Source organism: Curcuma longa, chromosome 1 (assembly GCF_044706935.1).
Source record: "Curcuma longa cultivar G26 ecotype Majalengka, Jawa Barat chromosome 1, ITB_CL_G26_1.1, whole genome shotgun sequence".
NCBI classification, from domain to species: Eukaryota; Viridiplantae; Streptophyta; class Magnoliopsida; order Zingiberales; family Zingiberaceae; genus Curcuma; species Curcuma longa.
In genome coordinates this window covers 7,593,361-7,620,315 of record NC_133861.1, presented here as the reverse complement: position 1 = coordinate 7,620,315, position 26,955 = coordinate 7,593,361, and the positions used below count along the sequence as shown (strand labels likewise).

At 35.4% G+C, this 26,955-nt stretch overlaps 1 protein-coding gene and 1 long non-coding RNA gene across 5 annotated transcripts; one reads left to right on the top strand and one right to left on the bottom strand.

Moving 5' to 3' along the window:
- Positions 1-11,826: 11,826 nt before the first annotated feature.
- Positions 11,827-13,583, bottom strand: LOC141848645 (uncharacterized). Of its 2 annotated transcripts, none has more exons than XR_012603531.1 (2): positions 13,526-13,583; positions 11,827-12,090 (listed from the first exon to the last, which is right to left on the bottom strand). It is a non-coding gene; the product is annotated as an uncharacterized LOC141848645 (long non-coding RNA). The 2 variants fall into 2 exon arrangements; XR_012603530.1 differs by lacking the exon at positions 13,526-13,583 and adding an exon at positions 12,533-12,931.
- Positions 13,584-15,030: 1,447 nt separating this feature from the next.
- LOC141827590 (protein MODIFIER OF SNC1 1-like) lies at positions 15,031-26,444 on the top strand. Of its 3 annotated transcripts, XM_074714889.1 has the most exons (10): positions 15,031-15,174; positions 17,322-17,400; positions 18,213-18,287; positions 18,398-18,442; positions 18,544-18,958; positions 19,112-19,202; positions 20,958-21,035; positions 21,118-22,610; positions 23,591-25,998; positions 26,077-26,444. In XM_074714889.1, exons 2-9 carry the CDS (start codon positions 17,369-17,371, stop codon positions 25,982-25,984), a joined length of 4,623 nt encoding a protein of 1,540 aa, XP_074570990.1. In that variant the 5' UTR covers positions 15,031-15,174; positions 17,322-17,368; the 3' UTR covers positions 25,985-25,998; positions 26,077-26,444. The 3 variants fall into 3 exon arrangements, with proteins under 3 accessions (XP_074570990.1, XP_074570997.1, XP_074570982.1); XM_074714896.1 differs by having other exon boundaries at positions 20,961-21,035; positions 23,591-26,444; XM_074714881.1 differs by having other exon boundaries at positions 23,591-26,444.
- The last annotated feature ends 511 nt before the right edge of the window (positions 26,445-26,955 follow it).

The window sequence follows — 26,955 nt, the reverse complement described above, 5'->3', positions numbered from 1 at the left end:
TCGAGAAACTGCAATTGGTTACGACGCAGAAGAGTATTATCTGGCTTTGCTAGGATTCGAACCCTTACCCTCTTCTATAACTCTGCTGCGTCGTAATCAATTCAGCTATGTCCCGGGGACAACTATGCCCCGGTATCTCAGAAGTAAAGGAATGAATTTCACCTTTTACTTTAATTATTTAGCATGATTAATTTTTAAAAATTCTGACTGTGATCCAATGAAACTTTTTTATTTGGAAATGTAAAATATTTTTTTATTTTTTATTAAAAAAAATACTCCCATCCCACCGGCTCCTCTTATAATATATTATAATAATTATAATTTAATAATTATTATAATGTAAATATTATTGAACAAGTTAAATCTGTTCGATCCATTTAGAATTTAAATTTAAAAATTAATTTATTAAAAAAATTAAAATCGATCAAACAGTGTACTTAGGATGATTATGTAATTTCATAGAAGGGCCGGTGAAATGGGACGCTATATAAACAAAAACGGTCTTTTCTTAAAAAAAAATTGCACAATTATAATTAATAATTATAGTTTTGTATTATTTTTATAATTAATATAATATAAATTTCCACTTGCAGTCTGACTCCTAGTACAGATTCATGGTTTTTTTTAAATAAAAAAAACTGCAGCAGATTGACATTATTGCTCTCAGTGAGTTTGTTCTTTAGAATATATTTTTTATTTAATTAAATTTTCTTATATGACATGTTAAAATATTTTTAAATTCGATGGCCTGACTCAGATTTACTGATGTAGGTTGTTTGATTTAATCAAAATTATTATAATATAATATAAAATTATTTTAAATTAATCTGTATTATATTAAAATACTCTTATTCTAATATTGTTATAATAATTCTGATTAAAATAAAAATAAATAAAATGTATGTATTTATATTTTTTTAATTTGGGATGTTATTTTAATGATAATCAAATTTTGACTAACTAGCCTAAGAGATGAGATATGTGTTTATTGCCGCTAAGGTGGCGGATCCACCTTTTTGCAGAAGAGATATGTGTTTATTGGCTTAATCATTTGGGGTGGCAAAAATTAATAAACTAATTACTTTGACCAATATCTTTAGTGCCTCATTGATGATGATTAATGCGATAAATATAATTAATTTTTTGTTTTAACGATCCTCGTATTAATTAAACAAGCTAATGTTTCTTTCAATGAATTTGTCACAAAGAAGTGTGTTGTCCAAAACATAGAGGGCATTACAGTCTGTTTGGGAGGAGGTGAGGGAAAGGGATGGAAAGGTAAGGAAGGGGAAAAAAAAAATTAGCTCTGTTTGGGATGGGGTGAGGTAAGGAGGGGAAGGGGAAAGAAGGGGAAGTGTTCCCCTTCCATGCCCACGAATAGTTACGATTTCTTACACCCCAAATCGGGGTGTAAGGAAGGGGAAGGCTGCTTATTCCAATTTTACCCTATTCCGCGTAGCTCGCGATCCAGAGGCGGAGCGGGACGCTGGGACGCTCGCACGCAGTGGCGCCGAGCACCGCGACGGCGACGGCGGAGAACGCCAGGTTCCAGGCGATGTCGAGCGCCACCACCGGACGGGAGTAGGCCCAGTTGGCGCGGCGTTCCTCCAGCTGGAGCGCCGCCGTCTCGCGGACGAGCATCGAGGGCCTTCGGCGGCCGGCGGCGCGGCCAAGGATGCTGCTGTGGGAGAAGCATTAGGGCAGAAAGGCATTGCTGCTGTGGGAGAAGCGGCGATCGCGAGGGAAGAAGACAGTGCGGGGGTTATTTTTGACCTTCTATGTATTTAACTTCTATTCCCTTCCCTTTCCTCCCAAATAAATTTTTTTTCTTCCCAAACAAGATTACTTCTCTTCCCCTCCCTTCCCTTTCCTTTCCTTCCCTTCCCCTCCTTTCCCCTTCCGTTAATGAACCTTCCCTCACCCGATCCAAACAGAGCCTTAGAGTTGATGAGGTCATGGAGTAATTTGTTGAAATTTTTGTAGTTAAATGAAATAAATAAGTCGAATATATGGTTGTGATTAGTATTTACTATTTCTTGTTTAATTTAAGTCAATTTATGTTTTTTTTCCGAACATAAATTGATCAAGTTAGAGAAGTCAATCAAATTGATCAGGTTGGTCAATTTGATTGATTGGAATAGTCACATCAAATTAGTCGGTCTAGTACCAATTAGCCTAGTCAGACTAGTCGAATGATTTAATCAAACTAATGAATTTAAGTGATCTAGTATTACGGGAATGATATATCTACTTTCTTTAATAGTGAAACTGAATTGGTTACGATGGAACATACTTATATAAAAAAACTAGCAAATTTAAATAAGTTGAATTTTAATACTATTTATGAATATGATTTTAAAATAAAAAATATATAAAGATCAAGCTAATTTAAAGAAAATATTAAAAAATTGATACTAAATTTATTCATTATTCTTTTTATTTAATCAAGTGGATTAAAAAAATATTAACTTAATAAGAACTTAGAGATATCAAAGGAATGCACTAAAAAAGTCTAAATCACACGAAAGCCATCACTCGATTTGAGGTATACGTATTTAATTATTATGTTTGGAGATATCTTTGGCATCTTTCTAATTGTTAGGCCTTCGCATTAAGCTAATTATCTTCCATCATTATCACATTACATTAAATTAATAACTTCTAGCTTTATGAACTAATCAATAGACCTACTTCCCACACTTTTGCCACCTCAACATTAAAAAAAATAGATGTTGTGAGTGTTGATCTTAATCACCTACTTAAAACGATATCCATATTGCCCACAAGATAACTCTATATTATTTCGAGGATTGAGATGTTGTTTAGGCACTTGATTAGAGAACGAACTCTAAATATTCGACTTTTTGTTTGAGGAAATGATTAGATTAAATGATCTAGAAGATTAGAAGAAAAGGGAATTAAATTTGACATGCTTAGTTTCACTAGATCGATCGATTGATGATTTTTTTTTATCTCTCTTGTTTCCTTTTGACAAACAATTAAAGAGGTAAGATAAATATTTTTTGTAAAAAAATAAATTTAAGTATTTTATCTTTCTTAACTCATTGCAATTAGACATTTGACAAATAAAAAATGTTATCATTTAGCAACATTTTAAAATAAATAAACAAATGATACAATGTCATCAGCCAGTACGGGCATTAATTGTTTACTTTCTCTCTACTCTAAATTAAATTATTCAACGAAAATAAAAATAAAACAAAATAATAAAATGAGTGTTCATCTTCATCCTCTTTGATACATATTTATTCTTTTATTTAATTAATTTATTTAAAATATATTTGGGCAAAAATTAAAAAAATATATATATTTTCAAATCAAGAAAGAGGTGTCTTATTTTAATTTTTATCAAAGAGTTCCCAATCAATTATTAATCATGTATAATTACTCAATTATCTTTCAATACTATTATCTCTCACTTAATTTTTAAACCGATCAAGTATATTATAATAATTATAAAATTATAATTACTACAACGTGAACAGAAATGATAGAAATTTATATTGTAACAGTTGATTTCATAACTATTTAAACATAAATTTCTATTTATATTGTAATAATTATAAAATCATAATTAATTCAACTATGCTATGAAATTATGTGTTATAATTATTCATATTATAAAAATTAATATTATAACAACTACCAAATTAAACTATAATTGTTATAATATATATCCAACTGAAGATTTAGATAAGAGATAATTATATTGAATAATATTTGAGAGTAGTTGGATAATTATATATGATTGAATCGTATAATAAGATGTCAATAAAAAAAATTAAAATGGATATCTTTTGATGATTAAAAAAACCAAAAGATGCCCTCCCTTTACTTTTGCCCAATATACGTCACAATGTTACATTATTATTTCACCTGATAAACTTCAAAATAAAACCGACTTGCAAGTTACGTGACTATCAATCTCTCTGTCGTAGGCAGAAGAGAAAATTTTACTCGTCATATTTTTATATCCTTGGATAATAATTCAAATGAATAGAAATAGTATTTTTATGATTGTGAAAATAAAAGACTTTTAAATTTTTGACCTAAAATCTTTGACTATCAGAGGATTTTAAAAATAAGAACAATAACAACCAAGAACTCTTATCACATATTATATTTGCATATATGCGCTATGTTAATCAAGTTTTATTTAGCTCACTTTAATTACTTGACGTCAAGATAACTTATTTAACACTATCTTAATTAACCACTATATGCTTCTTTTAATCACCACTTACCAAACAAAGCTTCAATCCAGATCAACTTTTTTTTTAATAATAATAATAATAAATAAAAATGGCAGAGTTTGAAAACCCTATCTATCTAGAATTCTAGATGCAGATGTATGTGCCTAGATAGTGCCTATCACATAGGGCACAAGTAGGTTTGTTTTTCATTATTGTTGTTTGTTGACGATCTAGAGTTGTAATCATCCAACTAGATCGATGGATGAATTATAGTTGATTTGTAGCCTTTGCTAAGGTTTCTAGAAAATAATTGAGTTAGTTACGACGGAGCAAAATTGCTGAAATGAACAAATATCGAATTTCGAAGAAGCCGAGGCAATGTCCTCCTTCATCGTAACCAACTGTAACTATCGTAATCAACTGCAACTTCTCGATTTATGATCTCCTCATAAATGATAATGAGACCAAACATATGAGACTGTTGAAGTGACGGATTCTATTTTTTACTAAAATAGCTTTTGCTAAGAAGCAAATCAATGAGATCGAGATGAAGTTATAATTGAAACTTTTTAAAGTTTAAACGAAATGGTTTGTTTGTCTTAATAAGGTGCATTTAGTAATAGCAATCGAGTCGATATATAAGGGTAAACCAATATGGACCTACAAAACTCTTGCGCAAGTATTCAGTCAACATGCCACAAACTCGTCTTCCAAATGCATTCCATGTGAAGAAATGACCTACAAGAATTCAACAAAAACAATATCAAAAGTCACTAGTTCAGAGCAAGGGGTTCTATGCGAATAAATTTTATTCGATCCTAACATGTGGCTCGCTCGGAGCGATAGTAAAGTATGGATAGCTTTAAACACACTTTTTAATTATTATTATTATTATTAATCTATTTTGGTGCTACTTCAATCTAAGTGGAATTGGTATGCTAAGCTTAAATTAGATGGATTGCTTGTGAGTGCATTGCTTGAAGGCTTTAAAAATTACAAATGGTAGCTAGATACAAAGGCAATGTGTTGTACTTAGTGGAGTCAATTCTCACTAGATAGATAGAGCAAGCTACAAATTAAAGTATTCTTCTTCATCATCCTCACCTTGATTGCGGCCGAGTTAAGATCAAGACGGAGCACGAGTAAAATTCTCGAGACGAAAAGTCGTCCCTATTTCAAGTATAACAGTGAGCTTAGCAATAGTTCACGTTAGGCTAAAAATAAAATTTAAAAACTGAATAAAAAACCCATGAAAGTTCAGAACAAGCTAGCTAGAAGTTGTGAAGAGAGTTGACTTACAAATAAAAGTAAGCACATAATTGAATCTTGGACTAGTGAAAGCTGCAATGGGAGCTAAGCTGTCACTGGATTTCAATATCATTCAGAACAAAAGCATGTGGCAAGGAAAGAGCCTGAGCCATGAAAACAAAAACGAGGTCAATTGCAGCATCTCTTTACTGCTCACCATCCTAAGCAGAGACCTCCATTATTGCACTCAAAATAATGTGTGGAAAAGAGAATTTTTTTATGTTTGCTTTTAATATCTACTCTCCTTTTAAAATGCTATAGTTTCAAAAGGATGAAAATATTTTTCAGAGTTTTCACTCTTTTCATTTCACTTAAGAATTTCATAAAGCAGTATTTATTTCAACTATATTAACATTTAAATCTATTCAAATTGGTTTATCAGATGATGCATGCTTTTTTGTAATACTTTGAAAACTTTTTTTGTAAAAAAGTTTCAGACTGCTTTAACTGGTGGAGGCTGCATGTAGATTGCAATCTATCCATCTATCTGTCTACTTTTCTTTCTATGACATAAAGAAAGAACCTGAACTGTTGCGCCTCTTCTTGTTCTTATTCAAAGCAGCCATCAGCTTATCATCCAAAACCAGCACAGTACCTGAGAGACAAAGAGAATCTTTTAATTCCATTTTTTTTTTTCATTCTTTAGTTAAGATTAGAATGAATTAAATCTCTCTAAGTAGGATTCAAATCTGGGATTAGTCAGTTAACAGCTGACCACTGCACCACTGAACTATTAAGAAACGACCGAAGATTCAATTATATAGTGTGCAACTCTCATCATGAACAATATAGTACGAAACTTTCTTTGTGGTGGCTTCGTTCCATATGGGGAACACCTCAAAGTGGATTGTAACTCATTGACGAGAAAGAACAATGGAATGGGTATAAACTCCACATAGGATAATGACATAACAAATGTATTTTGTTGGAACAGAAATGTGCAAAGTAGGCTGGATAGGAAAAAGGAGGAGCTGGAAAGGTTTTGTTCTTCATATTTTTTACACTCCCATGATCCTTCCGTTGCAATGACCTAGAGTTTTATTTTCTTTTTGATTATAAGTGACAATTAGGAAACAGATGACCTCAAAAAAGTATTTTTTAAACTAATAAATTTGATAGCTTCGACTAGCTAGAAGAAAAAAAAATTGAAAAGAAAGAAAAAAAAATGGGGTTAAAGTTTTATTTACTCAGAGGTGGAGGTGTTAATGCCATGCCTTGTATAAAGAGTTGTGTGACACAGTCTGGTTAACAAACTAACACACGACAAACTTTTAAAAACTAAAGAATTTTTAATCACTACTCAAACTTAAACAATATAATTTAGAAGATAAAGATTCACATACAATAAAACCAAAGATACACAAAATTTGATTTCTCGCCAATTCAAAACTCACAAGAGATTTAATGAGCATATATTCGATGATTTCCCACCCAAGTGAACAAATATAAAGTAGTAATTATGAACTGTAATTTTTTTAAAATATTAATATTGTACTTTAATATTGGACCATAATAAAAATCATTTACAAATGGATATAACTAGTATCTGATCCCTGAACCCATTTATTTCAAATCCAAACCCAGAAAATTGGGTTAGATCGTGTTTTGTAGATAGGTTTTATCAACTTTTGGCTGGTAGACAAAGAGAAAAGAAAGGAAGAAATTAAAATTCATATTTACTCATTTATATTCTCCTTTTCAACCCTCTCTCTATTCCCCGTTAGGAAGGTGGTGATAGTTGCGATCGTTGTGTCAATGATCTCCAACTATCAATGATGAACAATGTCCGACAATGGTGGTGGTTGATGGCCATCGCCATCGATGGGTGGTGGCAGATGGTTGACAACCATCCCTTCCTTTCCCTCCATAATTTTTTCAACCTTAGATGGACTAATTGCAATGAAAGGAGAGGCCAAGAGACTCAAACTTTATTCTTATCTCCTTTCATCTCCTTTAAAAAGGTAGTTTGGTGCACGCGAAGCTTCCGTCAATGCGGAATCTCAAGGAATGGTCAAATCATATTAGATCTATTGTACGCATTTTTATCTTGTATTGCAAGAGATGGTTTCTATGACTTAAACCTTTGATCACAAAGTCACACAGTAACAATTTTACCATTGCACCCAAGCTCCTCTTCCATTCACTCTAATAAATCAAATTTTTTGTTTTCATTTTTTAATCTCTTCCTCTAAGTAAACATAATGTTAAGCCAATAAGAAGGATTAAAACAAATACTTTATTTTAACTCAAATGTAAAACTAAATATTGAGTGAATGAAATAGCTACTGCAATCAACCAAAGAATAATTTAAGCTTCATAAATTAACATCCAAGTGAGCTTACCTGGAGACAAACAAGCTTCTGCTCCACGCGTACATATTGCATGTAGGATGTGCCACGCATCAACAAAACTTTACGTATAAAGGGAGGGACGACCACAGTTAATAGTCACATTCAATGTTCCTCTCCTCCACTGAGGCACTGGAACACTCTTAATTTCCTACCAACAACATGCCGAAAGCAAGAAAGAGAGATCAGTAAGATGCATCTGACAGATGTGAAGAGAAAAAAAAGATGACAAGTCAGATCCCTCTTTTTTTTTTTTTTCCTTTCATTTGGCTCATGTTTGAATCATTGTGCTCCCTAGTGGAAGCCTCCTTGATTGCAGACAAGACAGTACTGAGATCCATAAATAAAATTAATGGATTGAATACCTCCCTCAATTATGGGTTGAATGCCAACAGACTCAACTCCTAGCCGCCTTATTCTTCACCACCCGTTGCCTGATCAATCAGCAGCAGCAAGAAAATTTTTAAGTTTTAGGGAACGTCCAGATCAGATAGTTGACCATCAAGAATAGTAGATTTCAGTAATAAGCATCATTGAAACAAACACGTCCAAGTGGAGGCATCTTAATTTGCTTGATAGAGCATATGAAAAATAATGCATGTGATCTGACATGCTAAGCATGGATGTGAGAAAGATCTATCAAGTTCCTGATGGTCTACTTCAACAGATACACTGTGTTACACAATTTTGGATGGACACATAAACTTCATTGTATTTGTTTCAAACATCCAACAATCTGACACTGATAATTTAAGACCTTATCATTGACAATGTCTGAATTTATTTTATTGGAAAAAGAAAACAGTGTTGGCATTTAGAATGTCCAGTACTCGCACTAGAATTCGAGCAATGTAGACCGTGAACATAAAGTCATTTGTATAGGATAAATTGCTCCTACTGAACAGTTGCAAAGAACCATTTGGAACCACAGTTGGCTCCTAGCAGCACTGTGATGACAAAGAAATCATTTGTACACACATTCTTTATTTTTTAAGTTCCACTGTTCTAAATCGTTTAGTCAATATTAAGAAACAAGAAACACTGATTTAACCCTTTGGTGGACTTGGTTGAGAACTCCACAAGTAATTTGTTTTATATCAAGTGACCAGATACCAGTTCATAGCTGGGTCAAGGAGAGAGTGCTAATTTCTCCTGTGCTGCCTATCAAAACCAACAAAGCACTATTCCTGTATTTATGTTTCTCTCCCTCAGAATCGTTGGATGGTTTAAGGTGTTTTTGGCTGGATCCGTAAAGAAAAAGAGTTGTCAATTCAATCCATTGAAATTGTATTACTGTTAAACCAAACTAATGTAAGTCAGGTAATAATAAATCAACCAGATTGCGGGTTAGCATTAGCTCATGTGGTAGGAAATATTCATATTTAAGAACTGCTGTGTTTTAAAGTCACAGAACTATGAATCCAATCGCGCATTAAAAACATGTGATGCTGGAAGATGAGTTACTGAAGAAGAATCATGTACAAACTTCCATGAGATACTGAAGAAGTAAAATGTATGAAGTTCTATTTAGACATTGAAGAATGGTTATCACAAACAAAAGTCATACCTGTAAGCAAGGACAGCCTATTTTGGTTGAAACCCATAGCAATGCTTCTTAGATCCATTCAACAGCATGCATAATACTGCAAGTTGACAGCCTTGTACTAAAACAATGAAGTTTTAGAAATAAAACTCCTATTCCTACACTAAACATGCTTCTTTTCTTTGGACAGCTTGGACAATATTAGAGATTAGAAATATAAGTTAGTTGGTCCAATGCACACAGGAAATCTACGAACCAATGAATTCTGAGAAATAACAAATCATAATATAAAGCAAATAGGCACAACATCAATGATTAAAACAGCCTTGTAGCTCAATAAATTAGCTAGAACTACAAAGCTAAGTTAGAATTAGACATTTCTTTTACACTGCAACAGAAAAGCTGAATCTCAGCGAAAAGACACAGGATGATCTCTTGGCCACTCTCTTCATCAATTTGTCATAGACAAAGCAAATTACTTGTGGAAAGGAACTCAACATTGGCCCATTGCAACGATTCTCTTTGATTATTACAAGCAAAATTCTAGCTGCTAGAAGCAAATCATGATATCTGATCTCCTCTTTGCCTGCATAGACAAACGAGGGCCCTGTTGCATATAAATTTTCCATGATCAGTTCTCTGCAAGCAAACTTTGTCAAATACTGATTCGAATTCACATAGGCATTCAGTTTCTCTTTGGTACCACTACTCTCATCTTAAAACTTGCTCCAATCTTTTTGCCATTTTGACATGGACAGTGAGCTCTGTTTTCTTTTTTGCTTTAGAGCTATGGATCAGTCTTCAGGGTAGAAGAATGATCCTGGCATTCTGGCCTTCTCAGTAGTTTTTTTTGAGTCCACGTCACAAGTTTCCTAGCACGTCATCTTCACCTGCAAAATCATGGAACTCAATAATCTAAAGTATATAACAACAACAACAACAACAACAACAACCAAACTTTATCTCACTAGGTGAGGTCGGCTATATGAATCCTTCTACGTCATTGGGTTTTATCCCTTACTATATCATCATCTATATTTAAATAAATTTTATCTTGTTTTATTGTAGATAACCAAGTCTTTTTTTGTCTTCCTCTTCCTTGTTTGATGTGAGTATTTATTATAATTTCACATCACCCAACTAGAACATTTATTGGTCGTCTAAGTACATATTCATACCATCTTAAACGTGTCTCTCGAAGTTTTCTCTCAATAGATGCAACTTCGACTTTCTCTTTAATGTTCTCATTTCTTATTCTATTCATCATCATATGTCTACACGTGCACCTTAACATCCTCATCTTTGCAACTCTCATCTTCTGCTCATGTGCAGATCACATAAAATACCGGACGCTCTTCTCTCTTTTAACTATCCTACTTATATTCTATATAAGACATATCTCAATCCCTCCATCATTTTGTAAAACTGATCTTAAATACTTAAAGCTCTCAGTTCCAGACAATTCAACATCTCTTATCTTAATAATTGTCTCATTACGTCTAATATTACTAAACTTAAATTTTATATATTTTGTTTTTACTCTATTAAGCTTAAAACTTTTTACTTCTAATATTTCCCGTCAAATATTCTAGTTTAGCATTTACTTATTCATGTGTCTTGGCTACCAAAACAATATTATTTGTAAACAATATGCATCACTCTTGAATGTGTCCAGTGAGTTTGTCCATGATTAGTGTAAAAAAATAAAGACTTAGAGCTGATCTTTTATGTAACCTTATCTTTATTGGAAATACTTCAGTTAATCCGCCTGAAGTCTTCACTTTGGTCATTACATCCTCATACATATCCATAATTAGTTTAATTTATCCTACGTTAACACCTCTTTTTTCTAGAATTCTTTATATAATTTCTCTTGGAATTCTATTATAAGCTTTTTTTTTCTTTCTCATACTTCAAATTACTCAATAATCTGAAAATGGAAAATATTATAAATGATTGTTAAATAATGAAATAATAAACAAGATGGTTCTTTGAACAGTGAAATCAAAATCATATGCAATATGAAAAAAACATATATGAAGAGGTATAAATCTATTTGAAGTTGATTTTTGATACCCAAGAACAGCATTGTTCAATCCAACATATCATAATGACAACATTGAGTAAATTCTACAATTTTATGGAAGATTATAATAGAACAAGAATACCATTATCTCATAGAATAATTTTCCCCAAGAATGTTAGGGTGGTGCTCTAAACAAATTCAATGAAGCAAGCAGATGCAAGCAAAACGATGCACAAACACGAGCATACGTCCTCCACCAAGGCAAGGATGTCTCACCAGGATCCACCAAGCGTCCTCTTGTGCAATCAAAAGCTAATAATAATAAGGAAATTAAGTTTCACTACTACAAATTCTCTGTTACAAGAGTCCTCATCTTCCAATCATGCATGATTCCAAAAGTTTCTACTATGAAGATCAAGTGGTTTTCAGAGAGGATTTCAAAAAGAGAAAAACAGAAATACAAGGAAAATAAATTAGTTCCTGTGTGAAAAGATATATGAACACAATTTCAATTTCCCCTTCCAGCAGGTGCAGCAAGACTCTTAGCGTCCTGACAGGAGCTTCATTCTGAATGTGGCCTGTCCTCCTACGCACTGAATTTACAGTAGTTGATTTCTTCAACAGCGCAAAACGGAAAACATTACTCCAAACCTACAAAACACAAGCAAATCACGGCAAATATTGATAGATAAATAAATAATATGAAAAAATATACGTTATTAGGCTGTGTTTATTTTAATTCATATCATACGGAAATCCTTTTCTCAGTGTTGGTAGCTCCACTATAGAGAAATTGCTTTCTCTGTTTTGGTAGCTCCATCTTATGTTCACAGAAGGTTTAGGAACCTTAACTGGAAATCCACAATTCATTTTCTCAAAACTTCCTCAACCCAGGCTTTTTATGAAATCAACAATAACGTTTGACGAGTTTCCAACAAACTATTGACGTACACAATTCAAAGCTTATTATTTGCTGAGAGTGCAAACATTATAATATCTGAGTTTTCATATTAGCTCAATGATGAAATGAAAAAAAAAATTGCCCAAGATTTACTATGTGAGGGAGGATAGCAAGCTTAGTAAAAGGCTGTACCATATGCAATGAAATTGAAGCCACGGAAATCAATTCCCACCAGAGCAAACACAACATTAGCAAAATTGAGCACAAGCCTACATGTTTGAGAAAGTAGGGAGTGAAAAGGAGGATAAAAGTCCTCCTCATAGTCTCACATCTCCAAAAGAGGACCCATCTAAGCGCCTTGCCATTTCTAGTTGGATTGAGCTCCCTCTAGACTTGCTCCTATAGGAATGTTATTCGCTAGCAATTACCATGTTAGGATATGAACATAGAGGGAAAAGCCATCTAAAGGATGCAATAAAAACAATATGAACACTAATGCAAGCATGATCGTACTGGCAAAATGAAAAACAATGAAATGTTTCCATCAGTTGGATCAAATGCTTAATTAATCAGATTAAGCAAATTCAGACCTAGTGATCATTGTCCTAATTTAATATCTATGTCAGAATACGGTCATATACTAGATTGTCCATAATTACACCTATAACAGTTTAAGATCTAAGTTTAAAGTAGCTGAGATGATCGCTGCCAATACTAGTCCATATCACATAAGCATTCCCATTTATCACATAATACCAATACAAAAAAATAAGCCAAACGCGTAACTAGAAAATAAAGTCTTCCAAGTTCAAACTTGCAAAGTAGCTTGGAATCAAACACAAGAAATAGAATACTTATCCGAGCTCATTCACACGCCTAACGGTGACGGATTGCGTATTTTTCTGCCAGTCACGAACAACATGGCGCATCCAACTACACTCAGATATATCAAATAGATTCGGCCCGAAGTGGATGCTTTCCAAAATCTTTCTGTTGGAAAAGGGAGGGTGATAAAAACCAGCATAGAGAACGCTAACCTAGTGAATCTAAAGAAAACATGAAATTTCAGATTTCAATGCAGGAATCGGTAATACAAATCATGATCTTCACAAGGGAAAAGACTAATCGGGCAACGAAATCAAATTAAAGCACAAAGTAGTAGCATGATTTAGGGTTTGAACTCACCTTCATCGGCAGTAGACGCCATTGCGTCGAGCGAGAGCGATGAAACGAGAAGAGAAGGCAATAGAAGGCACGGGCGGGGATCCGAGTGAGCTCCGGTGCAATATTGAAAACAAACGTTAAGTTGCAGGTCTCATCTCTGCCCTACGCGTGTCGAACTGACGGCGATTCGGTGCCTCTGGTCCATCGACCTAATCAGCAGCTTAGCCGTCGGATTAAATCGGACAACTACTCTTAGCAAATAAATGACAATGGACCATGAATTAATTATTTGATTATGGGGAAATAAAAATGATGTCCTTTATTTAAACTACCATTTTGAAAAATATTTAAAAAGTATTTCATAGTGTTTTTTATTTCAATATTATTATAGTAGCTATAATATCATGCATAATTGATAATTTGTTCCATATTATCCTATTAGCTATAATAATATTAAATTAATTTTAATTTGAATAATTTTAATCAAATTAATAAATAATATTGTGATATAGTAGTATTTCATGCGTAGCAATTTAATTAAATTGAAGTTTTTTTTACTATATTTTGAAATATAAGTATTATTAAAATTAAAAAAATGAAAATAATACAGAGTATTTTTTAAATAGCCTATAATTATCCTATCTTCTTCGCCAAAATCCAAACAAATTTTTTATGAAAAAACAAAAATATCCATATCCTTGCAAGAATATTAGTCAACATATATCATCTATACTTTGGAAGTTAACTAGATTTCTTTGACCTTTTTGAGTTTTGATCGGTCGAATCAAATTATATATTATTTAAAATTGTTTTAAAAAATAATTACTTTAACTTCCCTTATCTTTTGTTTATTTGTTTTTTTTAGTTTGAGCTTTATATAAGTTTGGCACGAATTTAGTTTGTTTAGATATTGAGTATGTTTGATTATTTAAAAGTTTTATAATTTTAAATTTATTTGGTTTATTAGTAGTTTTGATATTTAATTAAAAAAATTATTGATGAATATGATTGTATATCAACAAGCTAAACAAATATATAATTAAGTTTGTTTATTAAATTTAAATATTTTTAATTAGAGGGAGGTAACAAATTATAAACTATAAGTTAGTTAAATTCAAATAGTATATTTGGCAGAATAATAAAAATAAATATGAAAATAAATTTAACAATATTTCTATACAATATAGTAGCATTTTGATTTTTTTTAATTTTTAGAAAATATTTTTTGGGCGTTTTTGAAAATACCAACTGTGATTTTTTTTCCCAAGGGAAAGAAGAAGCGAAGTTAAAATTAAAACGTTTCCAACGACTGGGCCACGTGGCGAGGTACGAGGGCCCGTAGGATGCGCAAAACATGCACATCCCGTGCGTCGACACAAAGAACACAACTTTACGTTTTCCTGTCCCGCGCCTTACATCAAACAGGATTTCTGCCAATAGGAACACCCCACGTCGCTGATTCGCTTTATATTATTCTCTACCCTACCCGTCTCCTTTCTCCTCCTATTCTCTCCCGTCTCCTCTCGTTGTCACTCGTCTCCCCTTCTCTCTCTCCCTCTTCCGGCTCCGGCGATTTACGCCGTCCCCGGAGGCCCCGTCGTCCTCGCGCCGCACCGATCGCCTGGAAACCAACGAACTAGGCTCTCGCCGGACTCCGTCACGCGAAGGAGGTATCGATCACGACGCTTCTTTGAATCTAGGGTTAACACCAAAGATACTTTGGTACGGTTACGATTTTGGAAGATCGGAGTATTTTATGGTTGTGTTCCTCGATCTACCTTTTTTCTTCTCGAATTTGTTATTGAAGCCTTGTTCAACTTATCGAGAAACGCTGGCAGCGATGCGATGTGCTGCAGTGGGTTGATCTGTGAGAGATGGATTTCTTGCGTGCATCTATTTTTTTTCTCTGGTTGATCTGTGATTAGTAAGTTCAGTTATGGATGCAAAGGCCATTTCCTCAAGGGTAGAAGGTTACCTGTCAAACATTTCGCATTGGCAGTCTTTTTGATGTCCGAATCCAACAAGTTTAGCATGGCTGCTTCCACGCTGTAGACGCTCAATTTGTGAGATTCCTGTGACTTCCATTTTTGTCACTTTAGTTCCTAAGCTTTCTCTAGGGAATCACCAGTCACCACGTCTTAGTTTTATACTAAGAACCCGAATAGCGGTGTTGCGAAAGAAAAGGGAAATCAGTGGTGATACACTAGGATTTTTTTTTTATCTCGAAAAAGGATGTCCTTTGGCGTCATTCTCATTTTTCTAACTAAGTGGACGTGTAGTTTCAGGCTAAGGTATTTCTCCCTGAGTAGCATGGGTAAGAACCTTCCTTCTTATTTGAAGTTTCTAAAATTAGCTGTACCTACCTTGTAAGCCTCCTAATTAGTGTTATATATTGTTAAAGGGCTTATATGATGAAAATGGCCATTGTCAGAATGGTTTTGCAATGCTTGTCCGCACTCCATAAGGTGAAATTTTCTGTAAAAATGGTTCATGGATTGGCTTGATGTTGTATTTTTTGTATAGGAAAGGATAGGATTGGGTTGTTCATTTTGGGCAGTATGGTTGGTAGTTAACAGTATAAGCAAAGTTTGAGAGGTGTACTACCCATCTCAGACATTGTAGTGAATAGTGATTTGTGTGTTGGTACATGAGGTACTGTATAGTATGCCCATCCCATACATTCAATATGTGATAGTATCAGTTCAACAAATCGCCAAAATTTGCTTTGGACCATTATCCTATAACGTTGATCTCATTGGTAGAGAAAGATTTAGCAAAACGATAGTTGAGATTTAATACATCTTGCTCTTTTTCTAATTGCCATTTTTTTGCTTCTGCGATTAAATTTTTTTTCAATATCTATTCTAACTGGATCCTACCCAAGAATAGCAATTCATTTGGCTGTGCAATCCTTAAACCACACATGAACCCTGTTTGTTATAGGTTTCACTTGTGTTCTTTTCTTTGATCAGCATAGAAGGCATCCTAGATTACTAAGTGCTTACCTGTACTGGGTCATGGATCATAGGTAGGGAGATGATGAATGAGAATATTTTACTCTTGTAATACATAGACTATTTTAAGTGACTGCGACAATTGGCTATATTATAATCCAATGCAAAAGTTCACAAAATCCTTGTGGTTCATACTTAGTTTCCTAATTTTTAGAATTTGTGGGATTTTGTGAGGTTAGGATAACCATTTTTGAAGTGGTTTCATTATGTCAATTTTCTTTGCAGAGGCTTGGTTGCACTTGAAGAACTTGTATTGAAAATTATGTTAAATAGAGTTTTTTTTTTTTTGAGCGGTGTTGATTGTATTTAGCAGTTTCTATAATTAATAAAGTTGAATCAATTTGGAATTTAAGGGATAGAGGGAGAGCTGAAGGGAGGATGGGATTCATGTTGCAGGCTCCAAATAGTTAGGACAAGCATGTCTTGATGATCATGATATTATTGTTCTTTGGTAGCAGAGCAAACATAGAGAACTGGACTGTCCTTTTCTGGTTATCCATCATCTGGTCATAACAGTGATTTTAGTGTTGTTTTAGGCTTATATAACAGCAGGATGGTACACCAGGGACTTTCTGAGTTGAATTTCAATTAGTCATGATATAGAAACTTTTCAATATCACATCATCATTTATGGGTTTATTTTGCTCAAATATCTTTTTAATATCCCCCGTTAATTTCTGGATGACTTTCCAAAAGAACTATTAGCTTTGACTAATTTCCTTAAAGAATTTAGCCATTTCAGTTTCTTCAAGTATTGATGTTTTCTTAGCATAAGTGTTTATGTTTGGATATCTGGCTTTCAGGTAGTGATTGGGATATATATTGATGATCCAGGAGTGTACATTACCATATGGCTTCAAATATTTCGTCAGGAGATCGAAGGTTGATCATTCTGATTTTAGTCCAACCTTATTCTTCATTACATGTTCCTTTTTCAAGTTCAAACGTTTGTTTTCCTTTTTTCGTATCATTTTTTTTGCAATTATCGTGAAGAAGAGAAAATTATGAAAATTATAACTGTTATATGTAAGTGTAGCTTCATTTTACAAGATGCATCTCTCTGGAACATTCGAGATAGCAGTAGGCCTCATTATGGTCTCAATGCTTTTTCAATGGTCACAGTTGTAAATGCAATGCAACGTTACACTCTATTTGAAGAGAAATCTTATGTAGCTCAGAGCATTAATCTGTTTTTACGATATTTCTTTCTTGTCATGGTGTTTGCCTTTTACATTATTATCCTTTTCCTTTGATTGTTTATTCATTGGACTTATGATGTAGTTCAGTAATGTCTAAGTGCTAAATTTTTGGAGATAATGAATCTTCTCCCAAAAACTTATCCTCCTTTTTCTTCTTGCCGTTCTATGTTTCCCTAATTTTCTCCTCCAACCTCCTTGTGCCTTCTTCTGATTCCAGGGTTGATAGGAAGACAGCCACCTAAATTTACTTATGGTCCTCACTATCCGAAAGTTTGAGCCTTTAGTCTTATGGAAATACTTATGGAGAGTGAAGGGAACTAGGTGAAACCATTGACCATAACACAGTTGTTATTAGTTGACTACACTTGTCCAAGTCTTGCTTGTAGTTTTGTCGTGGTAATCAATATAATCTTGTGATCTTATTGACCTCTAAACATTCTTGTGATTTTGTACTTTTCATTAATCATTGTATTTTTTTTAATGGTTACTTCTCAGATGGGCTTCTACACGAAAGCCTGGCATGACTATCTTGGGCAAAGTGCCAAAACCCATCAATTTACCTAGTCAAAGGTAACAACGTGGTATCATGTTAAGTCATAATTTTAATTATGTATCTCGGTTAAGTTTGTGTCCTTAAATTTTGATAGATTTGTGTACTTAAATATTGACCATTTTTGAAGGTCGGAGAACAATGGTCTAGATCCAAATGTGGAAATTGTTCCAAAGTGAGCTTATTGTTTCCTTGAATAATTGTTTTTCTATTATATACTTCTGCTGTAGGATGATGCATAGTTTATTCTACTTGCATGATGATTGCTAATTGTAGGGGTACCCTTACTTGGGGAAGTCGACCTTGTTCAGCAACTTCGAATGTGTGGGGTTCATCAACTCTATTATCCCCTAAAACTGATGGAAGTACTGGTTCACCATGTCATAATAGTGGTCGTCCATCATCCGGTGGAAGTGGAACGAGGCCATCGACAGCAGGCAGTGATAGATCCCAAGACTCCTCAAATGCATGGGGTTCAAATTCACACCCATCAACTGCATCTGGATTATTACCCTCAAACCAGGCACCAGTGCTTGCATCTCGTCCTAGGAGTGCAGAAACAAGGCCAATCATTGCAGCTCGTCCACGAAGTGCAGAAACAAGGCCAGGTAGCTCCCAATTGTCTCGATTTGCAGAAAATGTAGCAGACCCTGCAGTTGCATGGGGGTCTCCAAAAACTGCTGATAAATTGGTACTTCCCTGTCTTCAAATCTGTTTTGTACACGTTTTTATTATGCCTTGTGGTACCTGCGCGTATGCCTCCTTAAGATGGTCCAAAATACTTAATTTTTTCTTTTTCTGAATTTTTTTCTTCTGATATGTAAGTTGATTTTGTATGGATTAGGGTATTGCATCGGCAATAAATCACGAATTTTCTCTCAGCTCTGGAGACTTTCCAACACTAGGCTCTGAGAAAAGAATTGATGGTCAGCAAGGTGACTATATTTTTGTATGCTCTGTCTTTAAATTTCATAAACCCAATTTTTTAATAATATAAATGTATTGTTTTTTCCCAGTTCACGCTCTATAGACAAATGGTTGGCCATTGGCCAATGAAATTATGTGATTTAGGATATCCATAATATATCCTTGCATAGAATAGGGACAAGATTCTTCTAGCCAAACTCAAATAGTAGGGACAAATACACATTGATGATGATGATGATGATGATCCTTGCATAGAGTTTAATTGAGGGAGAAGATCTATGTAGTTGACTGTGCTAGTTGTGACTACTTTGAGTTTGTCCAAAGTCAAAATATACTCCATAGTTCACGTGTTGCCCACCTGCATATAAAGAGGGCGTAACAAGAATATAAATATATAAATTGTTTGTTTTAACAGCCACAGCTTTTAGATTAAGTTGTTAGTCATTTGGTAATCAAATTCAATAGAAAATTAGCATTTTGGGGTTAACTTTTTTATATCAATTTTTATATCATAATATTCATGCTATATTCTGCAATGAGGTCCAATCTAGGTGATCTATGGCTCATTTCTGATATTCTGGTAATTCAAGAGCATCTAAGTGATTTTTACTCGATGGATTAATAAAGCACATATGGATTGTGTATACATGTAATGTTCAGCTTCCAATTACCAGGAAAATTAAATAAATATTTACTTGGTTTGTGGTTTGTTGAAGCTTTAGCAGAAGTGAATGTAATAACAGGAATAATTGATCTAAAATGAATGATAGAAGAGTAGAGTTTCTCAAGGTTAGCGTCTCCGGGCATCAACCTTCTCCAGTTACCTTAAAGTTTAGCCCCCATCCACAAAAATCATCATGGTCAGTCTTTATGTTTCCCCTGTCTAATGGACAAGAAAAGTACAATCACACCTTGTTTCCATTTTGTTGCTTTGTGTGTTAGCAATTAGTATAACAGAAGAAGAAAATGAAGGAAAATAGGAAGTACATGAAGTGGTTGGCATAATTGAATCCTTCTCAATCCTTGTTTATCATACAGGTTTAAAGTGTAACTGGCTAACAGTAGTAGTAAATAAAATTCATTAGTTTGTTCTTGGTTAATAGTAATCCTTTATTGTTGATTAGGAAGTTCTTGCTTATAGGATTATGCAGTGATTGCAAGGTGCAATCTGGATCTAATGCACTGTGGTTGGATGTAATCTGCCGTCATGATGTTAGGGCCTTCATTTGACCTTACGTAGTGTTGCTGTAGCACATGATCGATACCTTACCTATCCCCCAGATCATTGAGATTGGTGTTGGTCTGAAATTTTAAACACTCCAGGACCATACTGATCCAGTTACTGATATCGTTGGCATGCTGAAATTTTAATTATTATTTTTATATGTGCTTGTTTGTAGGGGACTTCTTGTTGGGTCTGTTCAATTTCCATAATGTTACAAAGACGATGATAATACCTTGATATTCTAACAGGGTAGCTCTTTCATTGACTCAAGCAAATAACTGGAATATTTTGTAGCGTATGGATTAGGCTGTCATAGTTAACCATGTGGTATTCGGTTTTTTGTTTGATCAAAAACTCCCTTTTTATTAAAAAATTAAAAAAATAAATTCCATCATTGGCTGATAACAGATTCACCTTTATTTTTCTCTTATGTTCAAACTTAGTTTCATGCAAAAATACAATTGAAAATGAATGTAAATAAGATTTGTATCTTTTACTAGCAACATTTACTCTGATTATATTTTACAACTCTGATTAGCAGGTCACACTTTCCAAGAGCATTCTGATGCATCTTCTGGTACTCTCAGATCCAATGAAAACCTAAAATCTTCTAGTGGTGAGTGAAGATGAATTAGCTTCCTTGGTTTATAAGTCTATTTTTTCCCAAATAGGACTCAAGATTTGCTTTGTGAATTCAGGAGATATTTGCAAGGATCAAGAGGATGTCATTGGTCCTAGAATTGAGAGAAATTTATCTTCTGGAGGTGCTGCCTCACATAACCCAGAATTGAATAACAATTCACAGCAGGCACAACCACACAAAAGCTTGAATATGGCACCTAGTCAGTTTGATTCTTGGCATGGTTCTGCAATGCATGCTCCTGACAAAGTTTGGTACAGAGGGGCTCTAGTTAGTCCATATCGGCCAGCAGGGCCCCCTGGTAGTTTTCCTGTTGATCCTTTTATGTGCTATCCTCGTCCATTTCCACCCAACTCAGAGGCTGCCTTGAGACCAGGTGCTGGACCTGCTCAGTACCACCCTACAACTGGAGAGGTATATCGCCCCCAAGTGCTGCCTAATCCATACATGTTTTCTAGCCACCCTGTTATTCCTGCCATGCCTGGGCCCTACCATACACCTGTTCCTTATGATGGATATTATGGCTATCCACAAGCAAGTTTTTGCAGTTCTGGTGAACAACACACGCCTTCAGGAGTGGCTATTCAACCGAATGTCTATAAACAATCTCCTAACTCCAGTGGTAACATAACCTCAGATGAGTTTCAAAATAGTATTGGTGGGGATGTCACACAAAAGGTGGAAGTGCAAGTACCATCTGACAGAGCTCATGCTCCTTTTCAAGGGCCCTATAAGGTCTTGCTAAAACCCCAAGGTGACTTAGCATATAAAGTTGCACAAGCGAAGACCCATAGTGGATCTTCATCACCTACTTCAACTCAAAGTCATGTTGGAAGTAAACCGGAAGCATCCATATCTAAGGAGAATGAGCAGTCTGCAGGTAGCAGAAAGAATGAAATTGCCAATGACATGAATCTGGTAAGTGATCACCAAGCATCACTGAAGGTAGCCGGTGATGGAATGTGTCAGCCTTCAAATCCTATTATCTCTAACTTGGAAGTAAATTCCCATCGGACATCTGAAGGCATACTTAAGAGAGAACCAAATATTTCAATTCGACCGGTCCATGATTGGAAGCCTAATTCAGCTACTAGAAAGAACGTTGCACTGATCGAAAAAATAGAAGGCCTAAATAACAAAGTTAGGAGTGCTGAAAACCACAGCATAGTTGGAGGATTGCCATCTAAACAAGAGAGATTAAAACAACCAAAAGTTGTCTATGCAAGACCTGAACATTCTACCAAAGCTAGGGGTATTACTATCCCAAGTTCTTTTGAGGGGAATTCTTTGGATACACACACCATTGATTCAACAGTTGTTTCTGAACAGTCAGACTCCAATGATTTGAAGCCAATTGAATCAGGTTCTTGTGTTTCAAAAGGAGCCCACTCTGCACTTGGCAGGGGTGATTATTGTTCCAACTCAAGGTTAGATAATCAAACTGATGGCGAGCTGACAAGAGAATCTTCTGAAAAAGGGCCTTTTGTTGTTCCCATGGAAAAAATTGTTACTGAAGATGCCTATTCAGATTCACTTGATCATAAAAACCAGGTCAGTGTTGTTCTTTAATTTGGTAAATGTTGTGATTGCAAAACTAGGGGATACATAGTGCATTTATCAAAGTTCTAACTATGAGTTCCAGGTAATGTATATTACAGTTAGTTGACAAATAACTGTTGATCGCTTCCCGCAAATCGTGCATCTTTCTTGTTCTTTTTTGTTTTTTTATTTTTTGGAATTGATAGATAAAGTTAGATGCCATATACAAGATTTTGACTTTCATCAGCTCCGGATGATTTCTGCTTGATTTATGAATGGCATACAGATATAGTTCAGCACCTCTGATTTCAACGCAAATAGATAAAATTACTATGAACTGTAAGAGGTTTGTTCTTATTAAATTTTGTGTGAAAGATTGTTTTTTTAATAGACACACATATTTGAATATATAATTCTCCACATGCAAATGCTGTTATTATCTGTACACTAAAATTGTGTTAATCGCTCCTTATAATGGTTTTCAATGATTTATAATATATGTGAGCATAGAAGTCATGTCAATATCAAGATCATTTTCTGTTACTTATTTTATAGAGCTCTGGGTGTGTATATATTTGAAATCCTGTATGAAAGAAAAAGTATTAGCAAAAATATAAGTTGCAACTATAGATGGAATACATCATTACATCTCGAGTATGTTGTTTTTGGATGAAATTCATTTTGATAAATTCACTAGCTTTTGTTCCATTTTTATTTATAGTAACTAAGCCTATATTCATCTTGTTCCTATGTGTCTCCTAAACTTTTGCAAGGTGAACCTAATGTACTCCAGAAGATCTAAATGAATTGGTAGGTTCATGAGTTAGGACTTATGAGAAGTACCCGATGATATTAGATATTTTATGTATGAAAGAATACAATGCTCATTGAATCTTGATAAAAAGCCAACATTGTATTTTCTGTCTTTTTGAAAAATGGTATAGGTGTCTCGATAAATGTTTTTGATGTCATTTTCCTGGCTTGTCTGCTAGCGTGCTAAAATGAAAGAGTTGGCTGCTCAACGTGCAAAGCAGTTACAGAAACAGGAGGAGGAGAGAACAAGGGAGCAAAAAGCAAAAGCTCTTGCAAAGTTGGAAGAACTGAATAGACGCTCAGCAGCATTGAGCATGAAACCTAAGTCAAATGAGGTATCATCCCTTAGTCATAATCTGCAGCAGCAAGAAGATCCTGGAGCAGATATAGCTTTAAATGTTAGCCTCTCTGCAGTGGATATGCCTCTTCTGGAAAATGAGTATAACAGTGTTGGACCAGTTGTTTCTTTGCCTTCTGATTCTGTTTCTCAGACTCCTGAAACAGTTGCCCAAGATTCTAGATCTGGTAGTATACCTACTCTTTCAATGGAGCATCATACAAACACTGCAGAAGTCGCTGCCCAAGAAGTTCCACAGTTTAATGCTTCAAGTGGTTCCAAGCATAGACCGGTGGGATACCGAAGAAGGCAGAAGTTTCCACTGGAGAAAAATTCAGGTGAGAAGTCAACAATGAGGGACAATGCAGGTTCTAAGCTTCTTGATGAGATTGTACACGAGAGCAAATCAGATGAAATGCAATTCACCAGCGAGAAGAAAGAGAATTCACAAAAGCTTGTTGAAGTCAATGCACCTGCATCAAGTGTTGATATATTGCCACATAATGGGGATCCTTCTCTGCAACAGAAGAAAAAAAATAATAGAAACGTGAGGAATAGGAACAAGGATGATACTTTGTTTGGCTCTAGCACGTCAACACATTCAAATGAAAAGATTGAAGAATATCCAAGTGAAAGTTCTAAGCTTAATCCTACACTATCAGTTATGGAAACTTCATCAGTTCCTGCCCTAATTTCTTCTGACCATGGTAATGGTCAGGAGTGTGGGGATGGTGGCATAGTACACTCTCACCGAGGGTCTTCTAAAGTTGTTGATGAAGGACAAGGCAGGATGAACAACCATCGGAAGCCCCAGCCATCTAGAAAGATGGCAAGAAACCATCAGGCAATTAGACCTTCTGACAAGGTTCATGGAAGTGAGACTGTCATCTGGGCACCTATAAGGCCTGCAAATAAGATTGAGCAACCGGAGGAAATCAAGCAGAATACTATAATAGGAAATATCTCTGATTCTTCATTACAGATTGGGAATGATATCAGCGGTACAAAAACAAAGAGGGCTGAGATGGAGAGATATGTTCCTAAACCTGTCGCCAAAGAGCACTTGCAGCAGGAGTACACTCAAAAGTCTTCAACCCATCTCAGTCAATTGACTTCAGATGAGATGCCCGAGAAACCTTATTTGGATTCCAAAATGGGGCCAGGTAAATTTGATGGCTCATCTGAATTTGGTGCTGATTCAAAGAAGACAGAGGACAATAAGCCTGGCAAGCGTGGTAGGGTTCATGCCTCTTGGCGTCAGAGGAATTCAGCTGATACTTTTCTTCCTTCACAAGCTTCAAATGAAAATGTGCAACCTTCTGATGCTACTGAAACTTTTGACAAGCCTTCGAATCAGCACCTACCATTTCCAGAACAGGTAAGATCTGATGGCTGGGAGAGTGGTGACAATCTCGTGCAGAAAAATTCAGATGTGGTTCCTGTCCTGACTAAAGATCAGGGGATCAGAAGCATGCAAAAACATCAACAAGCTCACAGAGTTACGGGAAGCAATTTTGGGACTGCTGATCATAATTCCAAGAACAAAACAAATGATAAAAATGGTGTCAATCCTCTCAATTTAGATACAAGTGAGCATGATGTGAGAAATTTCATAAATGATAATGGTAAGAATGTTGTTGGTGAGCACGTTAGGTCTCACTCTCACTGGAAGCCGAAGTCTCAAATTCAGCAAGGTAGGGGCACTGGAGGGCAAAGCAACTTCTATGATGATGGCAGGCCTGAGAAGTTTGGTTATCCTGGCGCTGGGAGTAACCACCTAAGCAATGAGACTAGCAATACCCTGAACCAGAAAGATCAGTCATCTGTGGAGCAGATGCATAACAGAAGACTAGTTGGAGATATGAATCCCCAGCGTGAAAATCAAGTTTCTCCACCACACCAATATGGACATCGCAATGGGCGTGTTAACAGAGGGAAGGAGGCAACATATCGGGGTCGGGATTTTATGCATACTTCTGGAAAATCAAATGCTCAGAGAATTGAAGATCAGCATAAGAATACTCCACATTTTGAATACCAGCCGGTTGATTCTTACAGTAAGCCAAGCAATGCATATCATCAGTCAAACTCGAACATTGATCAAGAGGCACAAGGTCACCATGCTTCCAGGCAGAGGTACAAGGAACGTTATCATACTCAAACGAGAAACCCAGGACGCTTTATCCGTGGCGCTACTACTTCTCATGTTGATGATTCTCACAATGGTGAAGAATGAAACATGCTATACAGGTGCTTGCACTGGTACTTGGCTTGTTACCAACTGATTAGGTTTTAAAACTTTCCACCGATATATATATACTTTGGCAGCAATCAAGCATTACGGGAGGAGGAAATAGTTGTAGTGGAAGATTCAGTCTGTTATTTCGTTATCTGCATGCTAAGGCATAGTAAAATCCAACCGAAAGGAGTTCCTGGATTTTGAGAATGTGGCTAGTCTGTATCCTCTGTTGACCATCAACGAAGTGCGGGGTTTTGCCATGATGCTTGCCTGCTAGTTAATGCTTCTTCGAATATGGTATGAGGTAACAAATGTTTATTTCCACGAGGTGTAATCGCAATTTGTTACCTGGCACATTTGTTAACGACTGTTGCTCCTAGCCGTGTGCCGTGTGTGGAACTTTGTACAGATGTTGGACTTTCCTATCCATGTCATTGCATTTTCCACTTGTTTTCAACTTCTTATATCTCTTTGTAGCGAATGGATTCGGTCGGTCAGACCACCGGCCGGCAGCGATTGAAGCGGACCATTTGAGTAAACAGACAGACTGAAACCTCGCCATCATGGTCGGTGAGTGACCAAAATAGTTGTGGGGTTCCAACAGAAGACATTTGCCAAGATGGTACATCTTATGCCATGTTATTTAACTGTGGAGAAGCCTTGTGTGAATCCTTGTCAAATTGCTGCTATTCCCTCCTTCCTTTTGTGCATCTAGTGGCTTTTGTTCTGGTTGGGTAACTAATCTTAGGGCTGAGCAAGCGGGCGGGTCGGACGGGTTCGTGCGATTTTCCCACCCGATCCACCATTGGCGGGTTAATAAAATTTAAACCCAACTCGATTTTTTTTCGCATCAAATTCGGCGGGTGGCGGGTGCCGGCGGATTGGCGGGCGGATTGGCGGGTTTTCGCATCAATATTTTGTAACACTAGATGAAGAATAATAGAATATACAAGAAAGTAAGCTTCAAC